The sequence below is a fragment of the Diadema antillarum genome, unplaced genomic scaffold, assembly GCF_040938485.1.
Source record: "Diadema antillarum isolate AM-2024a unplaced genomic scaffold, OU_Dant_1.0 scf00000221, whole genome shotgun sequence".
In the NCBI taxonomy this organism is placed as follows: Eukaryota; Metazoa; Echinodermata; class Echinoidea; order Diadematoida; family Diadematidae; genus Diadema; species Diadema antillarum.
The window spans coordinates 523,478-551,330 of record NW_027271110.1 but is presented as its reverse complement, the minus strand read 5'-3'; the positions used below and the strand labels follow the sequence as shown (position 1 = coordinate 551,330).

The window sequence follows — 27,853 nt, the reverse complement described above, 5'->3', positions numbered from 1 at the left end:
CTCAAATGGCACTTGCTACTTAGTTAGTGCTACTACTCTTAACATCATTCTACCAAAATCCCAGTCTCCATATGATGAAGAATGACTCACGTGCGGTGATGATTGCCATGAGGAAGTTGGGGTGTCTCCATGTGGCCCGCTGGTGGAAGAGAAGGGCGTTGATGTCTCGGGTGCGGAAGCTGAAGGAGAAGGGACCGTGAAGCCAGCCACCAAGAGCGAGATGTTGGGCGCGGTCCAGCAGGGAGACAGTGTAGGGGTAGGTATAACCCACTGTAAGGACAGAAATGCAGTTGAGAGAATATTGTTACACTTGTCACTTTCAAGTCAGAGCAAGAGTTCTATGTGAATCTCATCACCCATAACTGATTTATCTCTAGATCTGCAGATTGATATATTGATTGTTTGATAGATTGATTGATCAAATTATTGACAGATTGATTGGTTGATTGATAGACTGATCAATCAAATGATTGTCAAATTGATTGAGTTAATGATAGATTGATTGATCAAATGATTGATAGATTGATTGACTGATCGATCAAATGTTTGAAAAATTGATTGATTGATTGATTGATTGATTGATTGATTGATTGATTGATTGATTGATAGATTGATTGATTGATTGATTGATTGAGTGAGTGAGTGAGTGAGTGAGTGAGTGAGTGAGTAAGTGAGTGAGTGATTTTCTTTTTGCACAAAAACGTAATTCAAAGTTAATTGAACACCAACGTTATTGAGCAATGTTTGAATCTAATGGTGGAAAGAAGGAAATTATGGATAAACACTAAAATGTACAACACCATTCCAGGATAATACCAAAAAAAAAAATTGGATATATTGAAAATACAGATATGCAAATGAAGAGTTTTTTCGCAAAAACCAATAAGTCCATTTTTGAAGATTTTGAAGTACGGTCTCTGTCACAAAGTACAAAGTAATACCTTTTAAATGATATATTGGTCACTACATATAAAGGTACATTTTTGAAGTTATGGTCAAAAAAGCAAACATTTTCTTATTATTCTCTTTATTTTTCTTGACCTTTAATCGCAAATATCTCCATTTGGCAAATATGGACTTATCGGTTTTTGCGAACAAACTCTTCAAATGTATTTTGTGCAAATATTGTTCAGTTTGGGGAAATCTTGTGAGGGTAGACAAATCTTGCTGAGGGTAAGCAGCCTCAGAATAAATCAGTGAACCTCAGGGCTTCCAGTCTGCAAGGCACATTCTGACATTCTGTACCTGTGTCAAACACCATATAGCACTTTGTACATTACCATACAGCTCAATCTGAATATTTGGGATAATTTGAGCTATCAATGTGTCAGACAGTGTCCTCTAAGCTCCTTTAGGGATTCACTTACGTGAGTTTCCACAGTGGAGAGGGCCCAGACTGAGGGTGGCCTTGGTGAACTGGGCCTTTTTACTGGCCCACGGTTTGAAGCTCATCTTTGTGATGGGGAGGTAGAACATGCTGTTGATGTTACCACTGTCTCTTCTCCACCTGCCAGAGAGATGAATTTACCCATTTGAGGACTACCCATTTTTTTTTTTTGTTATACAATATTTCTCATAGACACATGCCCAAGTATGTTCTGCCTCAATCTTAAGCAGGTTAAAAAACTTAACACCTCTGTGGACATAACCAAATGCTATAAAGTTTTCTCATTTTTAACCTATAAGGTTTTCTATATGAGGTAGCAACATTTTACAAGCATTCCTTTTTAGACTATCAGCAAAAAAAAATGAATAAAATTTGACTTATACTCTTTACATCTTGTTGTGAATGACAGAATATACCCAAAAGTTGTCTTATTGCATTTAACGTGTTTTACTGACAATGAAAAGATAAGATGATTTTTAGCTTTTTTCACATTGATAATCTTTTCACATATGCCTGTATTTACTGTAGCCCATTATCCAATGCAAAGGTAAACAAACTTTAAAATTCTGTACACATTATTCAAACATATTACCTGATGTTATATGAAAGAAGAGTGTTCCTAAAATTTACTCATGACAATGTCATTTGCTTAAACACTTAAACATGACATACTTTCATATCTTGTGTCATCTAAAGAATTCTGCAGCGTGTTTGATAGATGACTGCCATGCATACAATATATATTTCAAAAAGTTGAGATGACACTTACACTGCCTATTCAAAAAGTCAAACTCATTTTATCACCAGGGTCAAGGGGTGAAGTAACCATAAAATCTACTCAATACTTGCACACATGTATTAACCTACTAAATCCAGACACGACTAAATCCCAAAGACTTAGTGAATGAGTAACACACTCTAAGTAGGTGAAGGGATAACTGTGATGAAATGCATGTCGGTGTGATGTTACCTTTTCTGACCTCTGTCGCAGTCTCCGGTAAACGGCATGGCTGCCTTAGTGACATTCTGACCTGACACGGACGTCAGGTCAGTGTCTTTACCAATCCTGGACAGAGAAAAGGAAGAAACAACATGATCGATATGAATCAAACCACATCACAAAGTTCCTTTCTGATCTTTGAAAAAGCTGAAAATACCCCATTCACACACAAAGTTGGGCGGCGGAGCGCTCCTGAAGCAGTTCTGGCTTTACCGTATGTCCCTCTAAGTTTGTTCATACATAGAATCACCACTTGCCGAGACCACGCATGATGTGGCTAAGAGGGGCATAAATGTCATGGTGATCTTCGAATGCGTGGGAGCTTCACACATATGAACTAAATGCATAGTGCACACCACTAACCACTTCTGGAATGCTCCAAACATCGGCGGCTGTTTCTACAGAGTTTGAGAGCCCTTCACGAGCAGTCCTGAACCTATAGCCTTGAAGGGGGCATAACTTTCTAACTTTCACGACAAAAAGGTATGTCTTAATTTGATTCTATTTTTTGGTTTCTGTCTTGGCATACACAAATTGATAATAAAAAATGTCATGTAATCATCACCATCACCATCATTTCTAACACCACAAAACACCATCACCATCATCATCACTACCACAAAGGTTGCCTTAGAGGAACCTTGTCCTGGTAGTCAAAATCATTATCACAAAATTTTCACCATCATCTCATCATATTTATTACAGCCATCACCATCATTATCACTATCATACAACTTGATCATCACCACACTCATCAATCACCATGACAATCACATTACCACTATCAGCTTCACCACTGCTACCGTCATCATAACAATTATCATCCCCATCACCATCATCGTCATGACTACCATTGGGGTTACCTGAGAGGAGCCTCAAAACAGTGGTAGTTGAAGTGTTGGTGGCAATCCTTGGACCTGTCTACCAGGAAGTGCAGCATGGGCTTGGTCATGAACTGGTACTTGACGTCGAACTTGATGTGGGGAAGCTTCAGATCCCTGACCAGGGTCTCCTCTTGGAAGTTGTGGGCAACGCTGAAGCCAGCCGTTCCCTTGCTGTTAAAATGTTGCAAAAAAAAAGAAGAAAATAAGTTGCATTTCTTTCACCCATTCCTACAGCAATTCCCTAAGAACCTTCCATTCTTCTTTGACAAAAACATGGATATAAGATATGAATAGCGCAGGGCTGACAAATTCTTCTGTTATATATTATATGGGCACCCAAGTGGGGTCAGTGAAAAATCTATTGAGCTCTGCCTCAATCACTGCATACGCTTTCATTCCAGCTTTGCAAAAAACAAGCGCACTACAACATTGGATAACCTAAATAAAAAAAAAAAGTACATGCAATTCTGAGACAGAAAAAGAACAGTAATCAATAGCCAGAACCTCTAGTCCTTTCAGTAAAGATAGTTTTCTACTCAGTAAAATAAAAAAAAATATATAAATTTAGGCCTTGCATGCATACACCCTTTGGGGACACGGTATGCCTGGTTTCCACAAAGAACAGGTTAACACCAAAAGACAAACTTATAGAAAATGTCACAAATACACGCCTGTTTTTGATACAAAACATTATAGACTTGATTGTGCTACAAAGTACTGAGGAGGCTCCATATGACACAATCTCACTACGATTCACCCTGACTTGGGTCATAAGGTCTTCGCTTACCTGAAGTCGCAGTCGATGTAGAATGGTTCAAAGGGTCCAATGCCATCCAAGTCAATCAGTTTGGCACCTGACCTTGTATCCCCTGAGTAGAAATACTCAGCACAGGAGCTCTTGTAGGTATCTGTTTCAAGACAGAGTTGTTTTTTATCATCAATGCAATATAGCAAGTGCACATGAGTTGATGAGATTGTTGGAGTCCATACACAATGATGTTCTTATCAAAGGTGGCAAATATAAGTTCATATTTAATATCATTAACAAACATCAATACTGTTAACATTTTCTCTTTGACACTTTGCTCTATCAATTGTTTCTGTTGTGGTGAGCAACATTTTCTGTTAAACAACTGTTCTGACACCATGTTGAACCATTTGAATGTTATTTGCCTTAGTTCTCTTCAGATCACATTTTGTAGTCTACCTAGCTAAGTGCCTGCCAGATGAATATCATTTGTGTCTTATCTTAGTTACTCCTCCAGTTTCCCCAACAACCAACTGTCACCATTCTGGGAAAGATATATTATCAAGTGACTATAATGAATCCACTTTTGCAAATATAAGGTCACTAAGTTTGATTTTAAAGAAATACATAAAGATTCATTGTGAAAAAATAAAAACTAGCTGCACCTAGTGTCTAGATTTTGAAATCTGAATACGTTTTGAAGTTCAAACTTCTACAGCCTCACAGCATTTTGCAGTGCCATTCGAATAGGCCAATTGTGCTCAATTACCTTCAAAGTATTTCATGTAAATCTGACTGCAAAACATTTAAGCTTCTTAGATATCTTAATCATTTAATCTTGGGGCTGACTTTCTCAACTTTTCTTCGTCAGATTTAGAAATAAAATTGGATGAATCATACTTTCAGGAGATAGCTAGTTCCTGGAAAAATGAAGAATACACAAAAAACAGATATTAAATGTTCAATGAACTAATGGGGCTTTTATTAAAATTGGTCACATTATGAACAAATATTAATCTGTGGCAAAATCCACTCACAAAATTGGCAGCGGGCTCCAGTGTACTTGGGGTCGGTGCACTGGCAGACAGGTTTCCCATCCTGCTCAATGCAGGTGCCTCCATTGGAGCACACCACGTCCCCAGCCACACAGGGGTTCCCCGGGATGGGGCAGCCGTTGAGGGTGACCCCCCGCATCAACAGCGTCCCGTACACCTCGGTGGGGCGGAAGACCTCCCCCTGCATGAAGATCTCCTGCATGCAGCCCTCAAACCCTGGGAGGGAGGAACAATCAGAGTGGGGAGACGGGGTAGTAGATTTGTGGGGGGGGGGGGGGAGATGGAGTTGGGGGCCAAGTTTGGGACCGGGTCAAATCGAGATGAGGTCGGTTTCATGGAAGCACATGGAGTCCATTGGATAAACCAAAATGTAACTTATAAAGTGGGAAATGTTAGGGGAACATGAGAGCAGCACTGGAATAAACATGCAATGCAAATGGAAAAAAAAAACATGCCCTTGGAGAGGTTCATCAAAAGAAAAGAATATGAAGACTGCATATAAAACAGTTGACAAAGACAGATAGAAGAAAGATGGCTTCAAGATACTTTTACATTTCAGGTAGATAGATCAGGGAGATGGATAAGAGACAGAGAGAGATATGTATGTATAGAGACATATAAAGAGATAGATAGTGAGAGAGAGATAGAAGCGCAACCAACAAATATGCATAGAGAGAGAGAGAGAGACAGATACATAGGAAGACAAATAGATAGATAGATAATTAGATAGACAGATGAATCAACAGATAGACAGACAAACATATAGGTAAATAGATAATAGATAAATAAATAAATATATAGAGACACATAGAGAGAGAGAGAGAGATAGATAGATAGATAGATAGATAGATAGATAGATAGATAGATAAATAGATAGATAGATAGATAGATAGATAGATAGATAAAGATAGATAGATAGATAGATAGATAGATAGGTAGATAGATAGATAGATAGATAGATGGATAGATAGATAGATAGATAGATAGATAGATAGATAGATAGATAGATAGATAGATAGATAAAGATAAACAGACGGATAGATGAATAGATAGATAAATGAATAAATAAATAAATAAATAAATAAATAAATAAATAAATAGATAAATGAATCCAAAAGCAGATGTCAAGATGATCATGGGTATAAACATAAATATTTTTAAGAATGATTTCAAGAAAAAGCACAAAAGGAAGAGGAAAAGGTGCAAATTGTCATGAAATAGCATATCATTATCTAGAGTGGAATAAGAAAATGAAGTCAAATGTGAAATAGAAAGTAGAGGAGTGGAGACAGCAAAACAATACTAAGGGAAAACTATTGAGCTGGAATGATATCTAATCAAACAAAAAATCAGAATATATCAATTCATGCATCACTACATACAAATGATATCATTTTCATTTAAAAAAATGATTATAACTCCTTTTAATATGATTACTACAATACATATATGATGAAATTTTCAATATCATTTCTAAACAGTATGTTAATCGTGAGCAGACTACTTCTCTTCAATTCATGATTCAAACTTCAGTCAGGCACGACAATAAACATAACTGACTATTCAAGACATCTTAAACAATAATTGTCACATTCTCATGGGAAGTATGATTGACTTTTAGTAATGTTTTCAATCCCTGTTCCAGAACATTAGTTAGACTTCAAGCTCTCATGAGAGTTAGGAAATTGAAGGGTTGGTAACCTGAAAAGAGTCAACATTGCCAAGGACATTAAAGTTTTCAATAAAGGATTGTAAATGGAGTCAGTCTTTTAATTTTAGCAAGTAACAACCCTAGTAAGTACTCTTAAGCTGGCTTGATTTTTTACAGTAAATGTGCAAATGTTATGAATGACACAACTGAAATAAGTATTCATGTAAAGTACTCAGCTACATCTTAAAAATCTGGTATAATCCATGCAATAACTGAAAATGTGTGATTGAAATAAATAATATAATTCTATGAGAATGAATTATGTTGCATGATGGGAAAAATTAGAAGCTAATAAAGTCTGGAGAGATGGGATGATGAGGGTGAGTGAGAAGGAGGTGAGATGGAGAGATAATCGGCGTTAGGAGTGAGCTGTGAGAGTGAGACGACAGTCTGACGATGCAACCAGAGATGGTAGGAGAGACAGACTCAGTTCTGAATCAAAACTCAATTCTTTTACCAAGGAAAACATGATGAGCCTTTTGAGGAGACTATTCAAAGTTTGTGGCAAATTTATAGCCATGTATTGCTTATTATCTAGGAAAATACAACATGTAATGCCACATCACTTCAGTGAATTTCACATCTCTTATGGTTTTCCTCCTCTCACAGTCATAAAGAGAGGTGTTGCATTGATGGTGGTAATGACTAACTCTTTGTTAGCCACATTTGCACAACCTGTACACAGTCAACGGCTTGCTAACTTTGCATATTTTGTACAAATGCACAAACACGCACAAAAGTTCATAGTATGTCAGAGTACAGCAGTGGTGTGCATAATGACTAAATAGTGGTGTTCCCTAGGGATTTTTCAGGCTAAAAATTCATGTTGTCTGTCATGATCCTGTCTTCAAACTAAGTCATACTTCCCAGATGTAAGGATACCATTTTCAGCCTGTTTTCAGGTTTTGAATAATGGCCATCAAAAAGCAAAAAGCAAAAAGCAAAAGCCTTTTCATGAAATTTACATTACAGCAAAATTAAGCCTACAATTTTCCCTACAAAATTGCTCAATGCATTCCTATCATAAATGCTCTATTAAAAAGTCACATGTCTGTAAAAAAAAGAATGCTTTCCAAAAGTGCTCATCATTGCAGTCTCAGTATAGTGTGGCACACAGGGGATTTACAGTGTAGCAAACAAAGAGTTAAGATAAAATGAAAACATGTAGTAACAGCAATGACATAAACAATGAAAATGATTATGACTTGTGTGTGAACAGTATTGATATTGGCATTGTTAGTACCAGTAAAGATGATAGATCAAAACTACAACAACTAGATTGATTGATGACAACAAAATACAATCTGCGCAGTGAATGAATTTGGCATGGATTCCTGAAAACATAAGCATATCAGCAGCTACAGCTGTAATTGTTAGGGATGAGACAGCTAAAAGGCAAAGCAAAAAAAGCATGTTGATATTGAAAAAAAGATATCTGTTGAAACCGATTGACAAATTGCCCTACATGTAAATAAGCACTGAATTGATCAGTGTTTTAGTAGTATAGCTAGCAGCCATGACAAAAAAATCATGGGCGTACATACTCGAGCAGATTCGAACCTATGACCTCCTGATCACCGGACAGGCATGATTCATAAATTTGAATAATTACGCAGTACCCGCTGCATGCTATAAAGATTAGAACCAACACTTGCTGTCGGGCGAAAGCTCGGTGGTCTAGTGGAGATGATGCCTGTCCAGTGATCAGGAGGTCGTAGAATCGAATCCTGCGCAAGTATGTACGCCAATGATTTTTTATCATGGCTACTACTAAAACACTGATCAATTCAGTGCTTATTTATGTCGATGTAGGGCAATTTGTCAATCAGTTGCAACAAAAACACCTCGACAGAAGAATTTCATGAATTTGAATAAGATATCTGTTACTACTAATCTAATCAACTTCCATCCTTGTCAACTTGCAGTGTTCCTTTACATTTTAGATTTCTTTACCCAAATGAGCTATGTAGTAACTTTCTTGACCATTGCTTTCTAAATGTTCCTTGAGGTCCTAATGCTCTTCATTATGATTCTATGTGAGTATATTACCTCTCTGTCTCTTGTGAAATCAGGGTCAAACTTGTGTAATCTTTTCTCAATAAAACATTTGCCCCGACAGAAAGGGCACATATTCTCAGACTAGGCAACAAAAAGGCAGTAGAATCCTGGAACTTTTCCAATTATCGATACATAAGGAACAAACTTTTCACAAACATCAAAGCATGCCATGAGACCCTTGTTCTTGTCAACTAAGCAAAGAAATGCAACAATTCTCTGAGACTTGCAAAGGTTTGTCTTTACATCAAAAAAAAATAGAAAGGTTTCTTTGTGTATCACAAGATTTTTGTGAGGGTTTCCTTGAATTTAGTATAGCGCCCTCTGTGCACATACCCTTGCCGTTCCAACCTCCTAGGTAAACCGCTCCCCTTGGCTTCAGGATCTCAGAGAAAGAGAAGGATGTTGATTCTCCGTCCAGCTCGAGGTATCCAAGACTGGGGAGAAGTGTTAAAAATTATTGACTCAGATGAGAGATTAAATGGCATACCACTGAAAATTTTACTTTTAAGAGTCTGATTGCAGAATGGGCTAAATGCCCTTTTCAAACATTTCAAAGTGATTTCATCATGAGATGAGGCAAAATAAAACCTTTCCACTTATACTTCATTTGTTGCCTCAAAAAGAATGTTTTTGAAGTTATAAAAATTGTCTCATATCTTTTTTTTTCTTCTTCTTTTTGTTTTGTTTTGTCTTTAAGGTTTAAATCACAAATACCCAATTTGGCAAGTATGGAGTTACGTCGTTTTGCGATCATACTCTTTATTAACATTTCACTGTCAAAGGAAACAATTGCACACGGAATTGCACTCAATATACAATTAAAATATGTAAATAATATCATGATATTTTACTGATGTTATGAAAAACTCTATAAGCCAAAAAACAAAAAATGTTAAAAAATCGAGAAACGTAGTTCTGCCAAATCACGGCCAAACACGACAGCAATGTTTAATAATACTTCATCTATCCTTCCACGTATCAATCAGCTTTCGAGCATATCAGAGACACAGTAAACGGTGGAAAATAATGGGGAGTGCTGTGCCTTACCCATCGGCCAGAGAAATGTTGACCGTGTGCCACAGGCCGTCGTGTAGTCGATTTCCGATGCTGCAGACGTAGTCGAGATTGAGAGCAACGTGGGGGTCAGTGGCGAGCCTCATGTGGAGAGAGCCGTTCATCATGTCCAGCTGTGGGAAAAATATTTATAGGGTGATGGAAGGATTAATGAGATTATAATTATCTGAACCTGTCTATTTTTTTAGACATCAGGTACATCAAACTTTTCAATTTCATTGCACTAAGAGCATAGTATCCTAAATCAATTTTGATTATCTGTAGTTTCTTTTATATGATTGTGAAATGATCACAAACTGATACATTGAATCAATCTACTCTGTCACCTTGAGACTCTAAAAAAGTTGTCACCATCAGAAAGGCAAAAAAAACAGGAAAAAAGTAATTTGCCAAAACATGCCTAGTTGATAGCAGTTCATAGTTTCATATCTCATTTTTCTTGCCAAAATCTCAGGTCTCAGTGTATGTTTTGACATTCAATACAGTAACTGTTTTTTATTGCAAAGCACAATTTCTCCTGTAGTCTGAGTTGATGCATATCTTCTTCTTTTTTTTCAAATGTGTATTCTTTTGTACTCGTGACTCTATCAAAACATTAAAGCAAATTTCCGTAAACAATGTAGTCACCTTGTAGCTGCTTTTCTTACTTCTACCTCTTGTGTATGCTTTGAACGACTGAATGAGTAGGGGACAGAGGGGGTGGCAAGTTAACAAGCCACATTTTGCACAGCCAAACCAGGGTTGTATTGTCCAATGTAGCCAGTGGCATTCTAATCACAATATTCTCATTGTTGTCATGGCAACACCTTTAAGAGACTCAAAATTTTTGTCTAGTTGTTGTGAATCATGTTTGGTTGTAAGTTTGATTTCAAGCATTGTTTTCAAATGTCTATTCATCCACATACCTGACTACATCAAACTATCAAAGCTGAATTTCTGAACAAAATGTTAACCTTATGGCCACATCTTTGACTGTTTCCATGGTAACATATATAAAAAGAAAAAGCAGCATACTCACCGTCAGTCTCCCCTGATGTGTTTCATTCATGTGGCAGTGGGCGGTCATCATGTGTGACGAGAGGTTGGCTGTGCGGAACGAGAACCTGTCGACACCAAGGTCAAAGGTCAACATTTTCCACATAAAACATACAAACACATCACACTGCACAGCTGTAAAACCAGTGAATGTGGTATAAAGATAAGTGTGAAATCATATCTTAACTGCCTTTCTATGTCAAAAATGATGCACAGCATTATTCATTACTGAATTAATGTCTCTGCCTGAAAGGATGTAACATTTGTGACAATTAGGCTGTAAGAAAGAAGCAATATTTACCATGCTGTGACTTACAGAAGCTGAGATCCTTTAGTTGTCTATCAAGATTCAAGCCATTCTCTCCCAGATTCATAACTCCCATAGTCTATGAGATTAAAGCACTAGCAACTCAGTAATGTAACTACATACACTAATGATCATCACAAACCAAACGTGGGGGTGATGCTGTATTCTTTGAAGCGGTGAAGATCTGTTGAATTATTCCACATGATTATAAAATACTCTGCAGTCTGTGCAAACTACAAGTCCAATGTATCAGAAGGAGGAAAAGGAAATTGCTTTTTCTCTATTTTGCTTTTCTTCTCTGCAAACAATTAAGAAGGACCATCCATTTCAACTGATGCAAACCAAGAGAATCACAAAAATAGGTTAGTCCTCCTCATATACCCCTCCCCCTCCCACTGGTCACTTCCTTACCTCACGCTGAGGTCGGCATCGTACCATCCCTCCAGATGAATGTAGGAGTCCGGCGTGGGGAAGGTGACGGGCACGATACCGATGTCCTGGCACTCGTAGACGGGCTCGCCGCCGTGGAACATGACGCGGGAAGTGGCCGGGTCACCCTGGAGGGCCGTGATGATGTCACGTCGGTTGATGTACACCTCCTTGAGACAGCCCACAAAGTTTGTATCAGTGAGGAGACCTAGTGACAGGATCACATGGGAAAGGGGGAATATAGAAATATATATCAATACATATGAATATATGTTTCATTCTGATCTAAACATATTTTGTTGTAATACATTGTATGTTTTGTTTTCTTTGAATCTGTATCGACAACAATATGTGCTATTGGAAATAAAAATGCGTTTGAATTTCAATTTCTTATTCATTACATATACAGGAAATGACAAAAATCTCATGTTTCAGCTGTATGAATATAAAACTTGTCTTAAAACCACCCGCAATAAAAAGAACAAATGTTAACTGATATATTTTGATACGAGAATATGCTTTTACCTGTATTAGTTAAAAATAACATTTTTTTTTTTGAATTTCATACAGAACATAATTGATGAAAAATTGTGAGGGTATGGCATCTTCAATTAGCTCATTTGAATATTCATAAGGACTGGTCAGGAAATGTTTTCCGAAAAAAAAAGAGTGCAATTGAAAACTGTTATATCTTCCTCATTTCTTATCCAATTTTTGTAAGTTTTGTAACATTATGTAAGGATTTTTTCCCCTTTCTTTTAGAGTTTATTTAGTTTGGGGGTAGATTTCCTCTTTAATTACCTGTCCATAGGTAGATAAGTGAAATTTGTACGCATTTGGCTCAGTGGCACAGAAAAGGTTGAAGTAGGCCATTCTACTTGTTTATACTATGGTTCTGATGAAGCATCGGAAGAGAAATGTGTTGTGGCAAAGCATATAAACCTATGAACTATATAGACTGCAAAAATCTAGTGATCGATGCTTATCAACACCTTTTAACTTAACCTGTTCCCCGATGGGAGCAAAAAATCTCTATAGACTTGACACAAAATCCAGCAGTCTCCAATAGGTAAAGGGTTCAATCTAAATCTTTTCAGTTTGGTTTGATTGTCTTGGTGGGTTTTTTTTTTTTTGCGAATCTAAAAAAAAGAAAGATATCACTTCAGCATCCTGTTACCTGGGTAACCAGACAGGTCATCTCCTCCTCCGATATGGCTGGTCGGTCTGAAGGTGAAGGCGATGTTGCTCCCCTGGAGTGTGCGGGAGGATGTTGTGTTATCCATGGTAACCGTGACAACCCTCTCATTCTGCTCCACGGATATAAAATGCCACCTGTGGTGAGAAAAATGGAGATTGCTTTAATTCTGTTTAAGAAGGCATGGTAGTTAAGAACTAAAAGCTTTAAATTTAAGTTTAAAACTTTCAATTCAGATTAAATGAACATTCATATCATATTGATTGTGCAAATTATATTCAATTCAATTCATTTCAAATTTATTTCCATTTTTCGACAATAAAAATAACAGAATATATATCTCACTTTCTTCAGTGATAGAAATCATGAATGCAAACAAAACAATGTGGATTTAACAGAGTAAACATAAAAATTACTTTGAAGGGGCAGCGTAACTTGCACTCACATCATTTCTAACCTTCACATCATTTCTAACCTTCGCCATGGTCTGTTCTCAAAATTATCTTTGTCTAGTTCATCCTTGTATAAGCAGAGGACGATTGGGCAGTCAGGCAAGGCATTAGTAAAATATGACAAAACAATTGATTACAGCTTACCTGTTGTCATTGGCAACACCGATGTCCTCAAATTCAAGAATGTCAGCATTACTGTACTTGATGTTGACTGTCAGTAGGCCCTCCTTCATGAAGACGGCCAGGTAGGTTTGGATTGGGAGGGCCCCGTTGGCGTAGTAAAGCACAGCGGCTCGGTGGGATGGGTTAATCTGTATGGGGAATCAGGCAAACTAGGATGAAGAAATGCCTGGAGATTGGCTGATGGCTTCCAAAGAAAATGTTTCCAGAGGTACCATAATGATGATGAATAGGAGGTTGAGAGGGATGATAATGATGATGATGATGATGATGATAATGATGATGATGATGATGATGATGCCGATGATGATGATGATGATGCTGATGATGATGGTTATGATGGGGATGGTGGTGATGATGATGATGAGGAGGAGGAGGAAGAGGGAGAAAAAGCAGAAGAGAAGGAGGAGGAGGAAGGAGGATAAGAGGAGGGAGGGTAGCAAAGAGGGGGAAGAGGAGGAGGAGGGGAAGAGAAGGAGGAAGAGGATGAGAAGGGGGAGGAAGAGGAATAGGAGGGAAGAGGAAGAGGAAAAGGGTAGGGAGAGAAGGAGGCAGGAGGAGGTGGAAGGAGGAGGAGAAGAAGGAAGTGGAGGAGGAGGAGGAGGAGGAGAAAGAGGAATAGGAGGGAAGAGGAAGAGGAAAAGGGTAGGGAGAGAAGGAGGCAGGAGGAGGTGGAAGGAGGAGGAGAAGAAGGAAGTGGAGGAGGAGGAGGAGGAGGAGGAGGAGGAGATGAAGGGAGGTGATAATGGTGGTGATGATGACAACAACGATCCTCTAAAGAAGTTGATGATAAAGATGAAAATGAATAAGGACTCAAAAAAGATGAGAAAATACCTGGGAAGTAGGAGGAATATAGACTGGTAATATTGAATTTTCTAATGAATTTCTGCATCACATGTCATTTCTCTTTCAATTTCTGATTTTGTCATACTGCATATATGAGTCAGAAAGTCATTATTTCTACACAACTACCCAGACACTGAGTGTCTCCTTTCATCCTATAGGATGAGTTCAAACCATTATGATGTGAACGCACTTTTACATCTGCAAAAAAGTACCTTGAATTTCATGCTGACGAGATTCCTCGCATGGTAAGAGTCCATTTCTCCCAGGTAGAGGGCGTGTGTCAAGTACTGAAACCCACTCAGGGTGAGGGGGGTCGCACCTGTCAAGGAGGGGAGCAATCGAAACATACATCTATTCAATACTTGGGGTGATTAATTTCGGGCGGGGTAAAGGATTTCTTATAAAGAGGAGATTATCCACACTTACTAAAGAAGTCGTTTGCGGCCACATTTCTGAATCACACTTCAGCCAAGAGTCATGGGGTGCAATAGTGGCTCTGACTGTAGTATGCTGTTGACATAAATTTGATGCCCAATGTCTATAGACTGGGGTACGTGCAAGTGTATGCACCTTAAAAAGGGGAATGAAACCCAAATGTAAACATGGATTGAGTGAATGCAGCAATATTCGTAGCATACATCAGTGAAGTTTGCGGAAAATAGGACAATCCATTGAAAAATCATGAATTGTTAACGTTTTCTGGCATCACTGCATGAGAAGACTTACAACAGTAAGTGACACTTCTCATGGAAAAACTAGGTACAGAAAACACAAAGAGAAGTCCACTATTTTTTTTAATATTATGACAAGAGCATTTTCCCTTCTCTTTACACTGACATAATTATGTGGGATAAATAACAGAAGGGTGTTAATTCCATAGCAATATAATTTCCCCTGTTTTCTGAACCAGGTATTACACAATAAGAGGCTTTTTATTATTCTAGAAAATGAAAAATATGTTGTATTCTCTTTATCATTGTTGTCCATGCATGACATCTTGACATGTTGTTACAAAAGCTCATTATTTTTGAGCAGATTGTCCAAAATTCCTCACACTGCACTGCTGTGTTCTACATGTACTAATATTGCTGCATTCCCTTATCCTACAAATATATAAATTGGGTTTCATTCTGCTTTCAAACTATATTATGTAGACATTGGATTATACAGATATAAAGCTTACATTGTATGCAGCAAAAGAGAACTGTTTGTAGAAAGATAAATTTAGACCACGTACTGGAGAGATAATAATAATTTACCATCTATTTCCATAGCAGTGACTGCAATCAGAAGCAGCGCTTTGAAAGTACACACATTTCGGTGCTGACAGGAAAGCCGTGTAAGTAGTTTGACGACACCATCACGTGTCTAACACCCCCCGGGGAACCTGGTTCGCTGACTCAACGCAGGTTTGCCGCTGACTCGAACTGCTGGCACACACGAGGCCAGGTCAGATGACATCGCGGCTAATTATGCGATCACAAGTGCCAAAGTCCCAGGCAATGTCTGATAGTCTTACCCCATTTGCACTAGTCTGATAAAAAAAATAAAAAATCTGTGTACCCTCATTCCCCTCCCGCTCCCAGCACCATCTTTCATGCCCCTTCCTCCCCCCCCCCCCTCCCCATCCATAAATCTATTCTAAACTTTATTATAAACTTGTGTACCCTTCTAATCTCCCCTTTCTCCAATCCCAATCCCCCCTCCTCCTCCTTCTCCTTCTCCTCCTCCTCCTCCTCCTTCTGTCCCAGGCTCTCTCTCTTCTCTTCTATGCAAATGAATCAAATTTGACACTAAAACCATCTTAACCCGTTGAGGATGGACTGATTTTGCTACAACACGCATTTCCGATAGACCCCTGACCGAGTATACTCGGGACTCGTCCTCAATGGGTTAATGAGATTCACTGCAATTTGACAAACATCACCACAGTATGAAGACTGTGGATTATTCTGTCATTTAATATCATTACTTTTTTTCTTGATGAATAAATTTTTATATCTACTTATTCTTTTTATAATGAAAAAAAAAAACAGAATTGTAATTTGTGAAGGTTATTACCTTATCAAGTATATACATGGCTCTAACCGCTTCCTCCTTTATAATGTGGTATGCTGAAAGTCAGATGTTATGTATAAGACATTAATCCCAGAAGCTGGATTGTGACTAAGTTGAAGCGCTGTTGCAGTTTTACAGTCAACTCAAATAATGCATTATATCTTATACAAAAGAGATTTGAAAAGCTTAGCATAGCACTGTGACTTTAAAAGGCAGGTAAGGTTAAAAAGCAAAATGAAATTACGAACGTGCCATATTCAAAAAGTCTCCTTTGTGCACGGAGTACAAGTCCCATAAGACGCATGTTCATTCTACTATTCCTGCCTTAATTTAGTACGTCTTAACTCTCTCCCCCAGCATTCCCAGGCTTCTCTCGATCGACATTCAACCTGAACTTCTTTTTTTATTTTTAACTCCAGACGGCACACTTGCCCTCCCGTTTCCGTCATCTACCCTGGATGTGGAACTATAATTGGAATAGCACTCCCCCTGTGCTCTCGCTCACGCATCCAGAATTAACACATTGTTTCTGAGTTAGTCAGCCGAGTGCAGTATCGTGGAAGAATTTCTCAGTACAGGGTCTCAAAAGAAGGACGCCTCATTAGGAAGGTAATTTGTCAGTCCCCTTTTTTTTCTTTTGGGCTTATACATGCCCTCTGAAGGTCTGTGAAATCCTCTTTGTGGATGAAATGTTGCACTCAATGTTGCATGTACTCAATTTAGGATCTTTGTTGCTTTATTTCAGTTTGATTCAATTTACTCTCAATTTCTGGAAATACGTATTGTTTGGATCCATACAAAGAACAAAGCAGTATAAATAGCGATGTGATTATATACATGAGAATACAAGAGATGTACAATACTATAATATCAACATCGGTATCAGAAATACATGAAATTAGAGGGAGTATTGAGTTGTACTGAGTAAAATTTGTGTTGGGTGTGATGTGCACAAATTAAAAGAATTATTCTCTCTCTTACTAGTGTTATTCCCTTAAACACTAAAGGACCACTATCATATAGTATTATGAAGGTAATATATATTTACTTAACTAAAGTTAAACACTGCACACTGACAGGTTATAAGATATTTGACCAAACCACTGTTTATTTCTTTCTTAATCTCTTTATGTCCAGATGATATATTTCTTCCTTTATACTATATCTTTGGGGGAAAAGTAGTTCTTTTCAACAATGCCATTATTTCTGTTATAATCATTTTCATTATTATCCCTTGACTGTCATCAGTATTTTTGCTCGTTCACAATGAAATTCAACTTCAATTCAGCAAGAGTATCTGAAGACATGAATATCTCTTGAACACAGACGCCATATATGCCAAATTTCAAGGGTTTTCACTTATGTAAATTTTGCATGTCAGATGCTATTCACGAATTTAACAGTATGTGAAAATACAAACTCGGATCCTGACATAAATGCAACACGCAGGTGCACATTCCTCCCTCCATGACTGTAGTGCACAATCATGAATTCAACCATACTCACAAAATCATTGGGAAGTCCCAATTCACACAAATCAGACTTGCTAAATACTTGTATATTATGTCATACACAGTGTGTTGTCAGAGTCTACCATTCAACTTTTCTTACCTTCCTTGTTGCAGGTGGGACCTTCATAGCCACTCATGAAACAATCACAGGAGAGGGAGGCATAGTGATTGACGCAGTCGCCATGGATACACGGGTTACTGAAATCGCATCCGTTGATGCATCCATCCTCAACCATGACTGGAGGAACAAATAAGGAGGAATGTTGAGGATATGGGACAGGGAGGAGTGACAGATTGAGATGAAGGAAGAAAAAGAAAGAAGGAAGAAAGTAGTCAAAATGAAGAGTTTGTTTGCAAACTTTGGAGATTTTGAAGTACGGTCTCTGTCATGAAGTACAAAATAATACCTTTTAAATGATATATTGGTCACTACATATAAAGGTACATTTTTGAAGTTATAGCCAAAAGAAGCAAAATTTTTCTTATTATTCTCTTTATTTTTCTTGACCTTTAATCACAAATATCTCCATTTGGCAAATATGGACTTATCGGTTTTTGCAAACAAACTCTTCAAATGTAACCTTACAAGCACAGGAAAATGAATACATGACAATATGTTACATCAATTTGATATCTCTATGCAATGGACTTGTACTGTCACTGCCTGGTAATTTGTATATATTTTATCTACTATGGTGACCAGGGATGATATCTCATAGCACTTTGTATCCAGTGGAAAAGGCACTCTAAAAATATCAACTATTATTATCATTATTATTATTATTATTATTATTATTATTATTATTATTATTATTATTATTATGTGACCCTGCATCACAAAAGCACCAAAAGAGTAACCGAAAATGGATTTTTAGTTTACACTAGTTTATGGTTACAAAAGAGTAGGTTTGAAGCTTTGGAATTACATAATTATAATAACCCATTCCATACTGAATTCTGAAATGCCCATAGACTTTCTAACACACAGGCCGCCAGGTTCGCACACAGAATGGGATAATATAACATAGAATGTAAGGTCGAAAAAAAAAAAATTTGAAACAAATGCTATCATCTGACTGACATAGTGAATAGTGCTGCAATAAAGAGTACAGTAAAGATCACTACATTCAGGTGCTGAAGAACTTGACAAGTATCCCTAAGACACTCTCTTTTCAGAGACAATTTTGAGTCTAATTGAAGAAAAGTTGTCTGTAGCAATCAGGGCAGAAATGTCCATGGTGCTACTGTCAGGGATTTGTGATTTTTGGAGTCAAAAAGATGGATCTTTTCAGAGACTTCTTTATTGCCACGGAATAAGTTGTCTTTTGACAAGCAGATAGATGTGAGGTATAAGGGTGTACCTCTATAGGAGATGGGAACCTCGCCTGGTGCAGGGGTGGAGCTGGCCTCCCCTGCCCCGCCCGTTGCTGGGGAGCCACTCCTCTCAGTGTTACTGGCCGCTGTGGCTGTCCCATCACCTCTAGAAGCAGGTGCTGCCGCAGCTGTGCTCTCCTCTGGCGCAGGTGTCGACAATGTTGAAGAGGCGGGAGAGGTCTGCGAGGCGGTCGACGCCCCTGGGGCCTGGGTGGGCGGAGCAGCGGTGTTGGCAATTGGGGCGGGGTTTTGGGCGGAGCCATTGCTTTGGGGTGCCTCGACTGTCCACCTGAACTGGACATTGCTAATGCAGCCCATCATGCGGTCAAAGCTACGAGGCAGACTAGACTCATCGAAGGCAGACAGACCTAAATGAGTTGGAGAAAAAAATTATTTGTTATCAAATTGAACCGAGGAGTGCATTGCAGAGAACTATTTTAAATTCCATCTCATTCAATTCATTATTCAATCTACTATATCATTTATTCAATTTGCATCCTCGGGGCAAGTTCCTCATATACCTCATCAGACCTTTTTAGCTGATAGATTACGATACAGATTAACCTAGGAAATCAATTTATGGTAAGGCTCTGACTGATTCTACCTATCAGCACAGTACAATTTCTTTATGCTTATTTTGTGCTTACTGCTCTTTTGGACAAGCTGAAAAAGGCATCTTATTTAGTTTTCATGTCCACATAAAGACACTAAGATTGAATTTGTACTTTACATTGCAGTTCCTTTACATTAAAGCAAAGTGTACTGCTTCCAAATTTTATTAAATTGTTAACAAGACTATTACACAACATGTAAATAGCAAATAAGAAGAATCTTTACACTGCAAGTGTATGACAATCAGAATTTTACAAGAGTATCAAATATATACACAACATCCATCCATCCACTGCACTGATGCATACAAAGAGAGACAGACAGACTGTCAGATTCACACACACACACACACACACAAACAGACAAATACATGCATAGTCCATCAAAGTATGAATAATCATACAGAACAAGTTTGTCAGTCAAAAAGCATAATCTCAGGCAAGAACAACATATTCCTCTATCTATCTCTATATATTTCTTTGTCTATCTCTATATATTCCTCTGTCTATCTCTATATATTCCTCTGCCTATCTCTATATATTCCTCTGCCTATCTCTATATAATCCTCTTCCTATCTCTATATATTCCTCTGCCTATCTCTATATATTCCTCTATCTATCTCTATATACAGTCAAACCTGCCTTAGCGGCCACCTCTCTATAGCGGCCACCTGTCTATAGCGGCCACTGAAAAATCCCCCCGAGAGAAAAGCCATGTTAAAGACCCTGTGTATAGCGGCCACCTGTCTAACGCGGCCAGCGGCCACAAATTTTGTTTCCCGTGGTAGATTTTAACCTGTCTATAGCGGCCAAAAACCTGATGGAGCCGTAGCCGAGCCGATAATTCAGCGTGTTTTTCTGCTTTTTACCCGTGCCAATCATTCCTGGGCAACATTCAGTGATCGCCACCGTTGCATTCATCACTTATTCAGTCCCAATAATGCACTAGTGTTAAGTTTTCTTCATGACTGTGCACATGCTACGTATACGGTACTGTGCAACAATTTCATGAACACCGGCATTGTTTTATGCATGATACACACGTGTGCATACGTACACACATACATGTACATGTAAGTGTTTATAGATGTATACAACGATGATACATGTACATGTATAGGCAATGTACACAAAGTTGGATTACCTGTCTATAGCGGCCACCTGTCTATAACGGTCATTTTTTCCGTATCCCTTGGGTGGCCGCTATAGACAGGTTTGACTGTATTTCTCTGTCCATCTCCTTATATTCCTCTGTCTATCTCTATATATTCCTCTGTCTATCTCTATCTCACCACACATTTCTCCTTCTCTCTCTCTCTCTCTCCCTCTCTTTCTCTATCGCCACAATTCTCCATGATCTCCCGACATCATCTCAGCCCAACCTTTACTACAGCCATGACACTTTACTTATGGGACCTTCACTCGAATTATTCAATTGGGGTTCATCATGAATCACTGATGTAGGGTCGTTCCTCCTCTGGTGCAAAAGGAAAACAGAGTTGTGCAGATATTCAGCTTAAGATAACAGACACCCTGTTTGACTTTGGGGAAGGGACTGAATGCCAGCATGCATTTTAAGAGGGGCTTCTCATACATCAGCACAATCCTCCCGGTCAGGTCATTCAAGAAAATTGAAACAGAATTTGGCAGAAATGAGATGGATGATGATGGATTGGAGGATTCTGTCGGGAGACTTTTTTTCCCCCATTGATGCGGTCGCCATGACAACGTCCTTGTTAGAAGAGATGTCCAAGTTGGTTGGTAAGAAGCCATGTGAATCTCATCCATAGCTCCCATCAACAGAGCTCTATAAATCAACTTGGGTTGTGGAAATACCTTTATTGGATGGACTACACCTAAAAAAATAAAATAAGTTGTACTTGAGGAAAAATAGCCCTCACTTTACTCGACACTGAACTAGCTCAGAGTATCACTTATTTTCTTCTTCTTCTTCTTCTTCTTCTTCTTCTTCTTCTTCTTCTTCTTCTTCTTCTTCTTTTGGAGTTGGGGAGAAAGAAATGAAGTAATATGAATAATTTCGTAGTGAATATTTTCAATAAATTTTCAATGGATTATTCAATCATGATCATCTTCAATGCCCATAGCATATTGCATACACAGACTATCATGTGCATAAACATTGCTATAAGAGTTCCAAAGTATATAGCCTAAACAAAGTTCCATTTATTTTTCCCCCACTTTTGAGAAATGCATAAAAGTCTTGTCTACAAAATCTTCAGCATGGCAACAAATATTGATTCCAAATTGCTTATGTTAAGCAAAATAAAAAATGATGGCATGACAACATTTGACACCAGAATAACATATCTTTTATTTCATATGAGTTCATAGTAAAATAGGGAAAACCTTACAATATCCTAACACTTCTTTTTCAGACAGAGGCATCATCTTATCCTAAAGCTATAACAGGAAAAGACAACAGCGATGTATTGTCTGAAATCACATGTCGTGGTGGTAAATTATGCTTCATCTGTGTAGGATCCTTCCCTTTAACCCGGAGTATTGACGACACCACCGTATAGCCTCAACGTCCCAGAGAATTTGAGAGTTGCTAATTTTGGCTGCTGAAAATCACCATTTAGACACTTGTAGCCCCAGGTGAGGAGATTGACTGACCTTCTCTTTGCCATCCTCAGCCTAAGCACCTGAATGTGATCTCTTCAATATTCATTCCATAGGTTGGGAAATAGATATGTTCCTTCCATGCTTTTTTTTTTCCTAGCCAAAGTATCATCTGAATATTTCCTCGCTCTCTCTTTTATCTTTGTCCTTCAATTCTCTATTTCTCTTTGTCTTTGAATCTTTTGACAAATCTCTGCCCTTTTCTCCCTCTTTTTCCCTCTCTGTCTGTCGTTTGTCTCTTACTTACCTTGTCTTTTTCTGTCTTTTTCATCTGTCTTATCTTCTATCTGTTTTTCTGTCTCAACTCTTGTCTCATCTGATTCTCTTGCTCTCATTCTCTCTATATATTTCCTCTTTATCTATTTCCTTCATTCTATTTTCTCTCACCCTTTCTGTCTCTTACTCTCCTCTCTCCCTCTATATCTCCCTCTCCTCTCTCCCTCTCTTTCCTTTCTATCTTTGTGTTTTCTTTGTTGGTCTTTCATTCATTCTCTCCCTCTCCATCTCATTATTTTCCTCTGATTCTCCTTCCTCACCTTCAGTCTGTTCCATCCATCTAATTCTCTCTCTCTCTTTTTCTCAACTTTGGTCTCATACGACTTTGTTGTTCTTATTCTCTCAATGTATTTTCTACTTGTCTTTCTCTTTACCCTATTTTTTTATTTCCCTCTCTCTCTTCCTCTCTCTCTATATCTCTCACCACCCCCCCCCCCCCGCCATAACTACAGCATTTTTAAAGATGGCATCTTTCCAAGATGCACTTCTCAACTTCAGGGCATCCCATCTCAACCCAGACAATAGACAATTTAAGGCATAATCCTGGATAATTAGGCTAGATGAGAAGAATGTTCATTATCAGATACAAATGTGGATTTTTTTTTCATCTTCTCATATCTTAATGCAGAAAACTTTCATGTGAAAGAAATGGATACGAGCACTGGTTGTCATGGAAACAGGAATATTTTTTCTACATATAAGCTAAAGTGTAAAATGCACAAATATGTAGGAAAAAACAGCACTTAGAATACAGAAGATGACAGGATGTATGGCAAATGTATCATGAATAATGTTCAGTTGTCTTTGTCACTTTGTGATGCTATGATGTGAACTCTCTTTACCATGCAGCGTTATGGGATCATTCCATGACATCCCCATCACCAGCACTGACCACAAAACTCAAACTTTTATCGCTTGATAAACAAACAATGAATCTTGTTATATTTTTGCATTACACAGAATATTCGTTCTAAGCATTATTTTCCTGTTCTAAATCTCTGATATATATTTCGAGTGAGTAAATTTCTCCAAAAAACTGGATGCAGCAGCATCGTATGACACTTAAGATGAAAAGGATGTTAAATGACTAAAATGCATAAAAGAGTCATATACTGCCAACTGTCTCGATGTGTTAATACTAGGCCATGACAGCTGTACGCCATGTGCTAATTCATTTATACATATGGCGCTACCGTTGCCTTGCCGTCTCTTCAGGAGTTATTCCCACAGCACTCTACTGTACCATATCTGTGGTGGCTGTTTCTGTAACCGAACAAGCCATCTTACACGCCATCCCGTGAAAGAATTAAGCCTAGCTGTGAATTTTTCATTCGCTGAGCCACTTCTACCCAGAATCATGGAATCCGATTAGTGGTTCTCTGCAGGCAAAAGGTACCATTGCTTTGTGGCAGAGTACAAAAAACTGGTTTCATTCTATTCATTATCTATTCATCAATTGCTCTAAGGGGAGGATGTCTTTGTAAGGAGATGAAAGAGATTGTGTCACTCATTTCTCCTCTAATCATTGTTCTTCAACTTCTAGACTGAAGAACAGCCTGACATGCATAACAAAGGCACAAAACATTGAGTGCAAAAAAAGACTGAAAAAGTGTGCAAGCTGCAAAATATATGTGCCACATCCAAAGGACATTCTAACCTAAGGAGGCACTTTGCAAATATCACATTCTACACTCTACATACTAGCCATATCTTTCATATTTCTTAGCATGTTTGGAATGAATGAGGACTTTGATTGCAGAATGTGTCAACTCCATTCTTGTTATTTTAGATATATATGCAATAAAAGCTGCTAAAAACAAAGAAAAATGATAAGAAAATATAGGATATTTTAATCATTAATGCATTTTGAAATGTATCCAGAGAGATGTCACTGGGAAAGTTTTTATCATGTTTTTTCTGATGTGAGGAACTTGCTTTAAAATGTTTTAAACTGTCACTTACGCCATTTTGCAACCAAACTCTTAAAATATCAAGCATTATGAAAAGAATGTTGGGCAAAGCTAAAGATAAACCTCTCATAAGGTTTTGGATTAACCCACTTCCCACAACATTAAGAAATCTCCATAGATTTCAAAGAGGACCCACCATGTTCCCATGGGTTACAGGGTAAGATCTGTGCTGTTAACCCGTAGAGGATGGGCTGATTTTGCTACACCACGCATTTTCCATAGTAACTTGCCCCAATATACTCAAGACTCGTCCTCAACGGGTTAACCAACACCCCATTAACACAGCCTCGGATGACAGACAGAAAAACAGTGAAAGCACATAGGAGGTCCAGAGTCCATAATCAGTTTTTTTTCTGCAGCACCCTTTGCAGGGAGTGCATTCACGGGGGATGAAGGCAAGAGGTCGGAGATTAAATGGTATCAGGGAATCTTGGAACCAATTCTTCCCCGTCTGCTGATGAAATCCCGGGACTAATCTTGGGGCTAATCCCGTTTCATCCCCAGGGAGATGTCAGTAGCAACCGCCACCCTTCAACATACATGCCTGTCTGCCCAGTAACTACATGTATCTCAATTAGACACAAGAGGATACATCTCAGTTAAGAAATATGTTTCATCTGATCATCATTTTACAACGGTACCACCAAATTTACATTCTCTTCTGACTAATGTGTGAATCTACTTTCTTGTAAAAGTCGTGATAATGTATCCACACCTATAAGTATTGCTTTAAAAACTTTCAATTCTAAAGAGAGTACATTGTAAACCCCTAAAGTGTATTATCCCATCATAGGGAAATGTTTCAACTGCATATATCAGTTCTGCGAGAGCTTTTCCTTTGCTTCAAAGCTTTTGAATCTAATTTTGTCTCATCTTTCATATGAAGTTGTAAATCACAATTATGAAAAAAGGAATATTTTAGCAGACAGCTTTTATATCAATATTGCTTTTACATATAAAGCACAACTTCACATTGAATGTTAGCACATTAAACATTGAAATGGGCATATAAAGCTAAAGAGAGAAGATATTTATAAAACACTGTCAAAGTAAATTTTTTGTTTTCTCATGAATACAGCTACAACACATTTTAACCCATTGAGGACGAATCCTGAGTAACTCATTGAGGACGAGTCCCGAGCATACTCGGGCAAGTATCCATGGGAAATGCGTGTTGTCGCAAAATCAGACTGTCCTCAAAGGGTTAAATGGTTTAGTTAGTCATAGTTGTTGGTCTTGCTACGTTCTATGTTCTATGTACATCTAAATATCTGAACTGGCTCAAAACCGATCTTCTTGGCACAGGGTGAAAAACATCAGTATGATCTAGACTGGTGTAGTAACAATGTTGTTGTGTTTTTATTCTTTAGAGTTCAGTAGACCAATTAGAAATAAGTGTCATGTTTTACTTCTGTTGCAAACCTAAGTATCTTCCTTTTTGAGTCAGGATTGGCAAATGTATGGTAACCAGTTGTGAGAGGTTTGATTAATGTTGAGACTGGAGGGTAGACTATGTACAGTACTGTATACGCCATATATTTCGCAAGTCTAATTTTCGCGAATCGGGAATTCCCGACGGTTTCGCGAGTGGTTAAATTCGCAATCATGGAGTCCTGAGCTGAACGGAGAAATGTACACGCAAACAGAGTCAATATTTTCGCGTGCCTTTAATTTTGCGAATAGCATCTGACTCGCGAAATTCGCGAAAATAAAAACCTCGCAAAATATTCGGCGTATACATCATTACACCATCATTGTTTAACCTGCATAGGAACAAGATGTAACTGAGACACTGATCTTGTCATGTAAAAGCACTCCGTCCATTGACCAAGTGGTTACATTACATTAACCCTCCTTAGGTTGCTATCACAAGACTCAAGGGGTGTTGGTAACAGTCCATGCTAGCCTTACATTCAGCATCCAAGCTCATTAAACTACTGTATTGGAAATTAATCAACAAACAGTCCACAGACATGGTTTCACCCTACTTCTAAGGAAGAGCTATGCTCTTGAAAAATTGAACAAAATGATGTAGTGAAGATTCACTTTAAATTAATGTTCATATCTAAGGAAGATATTGTTGTAACATGGGCATAAAATCATTTTACTTGAAATATTGCTCAAGGACCATCAAGTTGACCATCAAAAGCATCATGCTAAAGCATTTGGCATAACTAGGGCAAATATACAAAGATAAGTATTTTAAATGGGCCATCACAATGCCTCAAATTGATATAATAATATATCTTTACACACCGTGTGCTTGCATGCCAAACACATCAAACCTACACGCACCCAGTTGCTTGCGGTTATAGTGTACATGCTTCTAGTAGTTAATGCATGATGATAAGAGAGAGTTTGAAGTTGAAAATGTGATTTCACTTGACCTGCACACTAATGCACAGTACAATAAACATTGTGCAATCATATGTATGAAAAAAAAAATGGGTGAAAATCGTAATCACACCTTGATGGTAAGCATCAATGCACTGTAATCTATGTTAATGTATATGAAATACAACTGAGACACAGAAAGAGTCAAGGTATAGATTCTTATCACACACAAGTTGAGTCACAGCATCATAATACATTGGTACAGTTAGCAGCTCATTATCGCCATGGTTAAAGAAAAATACAACAAAACAAATCACACAACAAGATGGCGTCAGGAAAGTCACATTTAGTGCTAACTGCTCACTTCCTGCACGGGCCGGCGAGGGGGGGAAACAATAGTTCGACGACGGTTTCAGGATGCGACTGCTTAAACCGCGAAGTTCACTTCCCCTGGGAGGTGGGGATGGGGAAAAGGGGCTGAGGGAAGGGGTTGGGTATGGGGTAGAGAGGGGGTTGGTGAGGGGGGCAGGAATGGAGAAAGGGGATAAGGAGGAATTGGTCACTAAAAAAAACTGAGGAATAGTTTGGTAGGAGAGAAAGGAGTTTGTTAACCCATTGAGAGTATGGTGATTCTGCTATAGCACACATTTCCCATAGACGCCTGCCCAAGTATACTCACACCTAGTCTCACTCACATCTTTAAGGGTTATGTGCT

At 38.2% G+C, this 27,853-nt stretch overlaps 1 protein-coding gene across 1 annotated transcript in view; it reads right to left on the bottom strand.

Annotated features, from left to right (window-relative positions):
• LOC139724567 (axotactin-like) overlaps positions 1 to 27,853 on the bottom strand; it is a 52,996-nt gene that overhangs the window by 20,641 nt on the left and 4,502 nt on the right. Inside the window, exons 2-16 of the mRNA XM_071635698.1 lie at positions 19,292 to 19,672; positions 18,031 to 18,168; positions 14,574 to 14,680; positions 13,480 to 13,646; positions 12,866 to 13,020; positions 11,671 to 11,896; positions 10,936 to 11,020; positions 9,891 to 10,030; positions 9,177 to 9,277; positions 5,057 to 5,290; positions 4,059 to 4,179; positions 3,251 to 3,442; positions 2,358 to 2,453; positions 1,368 to 1,507; positions 91 to 270 (exon numbers count right to left, since the gene is read on the bottom strand). Coding sequence (XP_071491799.1) covers positions 91 to 270; positions 1,368 to 1,507; positions 2,358 to 2,453; positions 3,251 to 3,442; positions 4,059 to 4,179; positions 5,057 to 5,290; positions 9,177 to 9,277; positions 9,891 to 10,030; positions 10,936 to 11,020; positions 11,671 to 11,896; positions 12,866 to 13,020; positions 13,480 to 13,646; positions 14,574 to 14,680; positions 18,031 to 18,168; positions 19,292 to 19,672 — 2,463 coding nt within the window. The remainder of the gene's footprint in view (positions 1 to 90; positions 271 to 1,367; positions 1,508 to 2,357; positions 2,454 to 3,250; positions 3,443 to 4,058; positions 4,180 to 5,056; positions 5,291 to 9,176; positions 9,278 to 9,890; positions 10,031 to 10,935; positions 11,021 to 11,670; positions 11,897 to 12,865; positions 13,021 to 13,479; positions 13,647 to 14,573; positions 14,681 to 18,030; positions 18,169 to 19,291; positions 19,673 to 27,853) is intronic.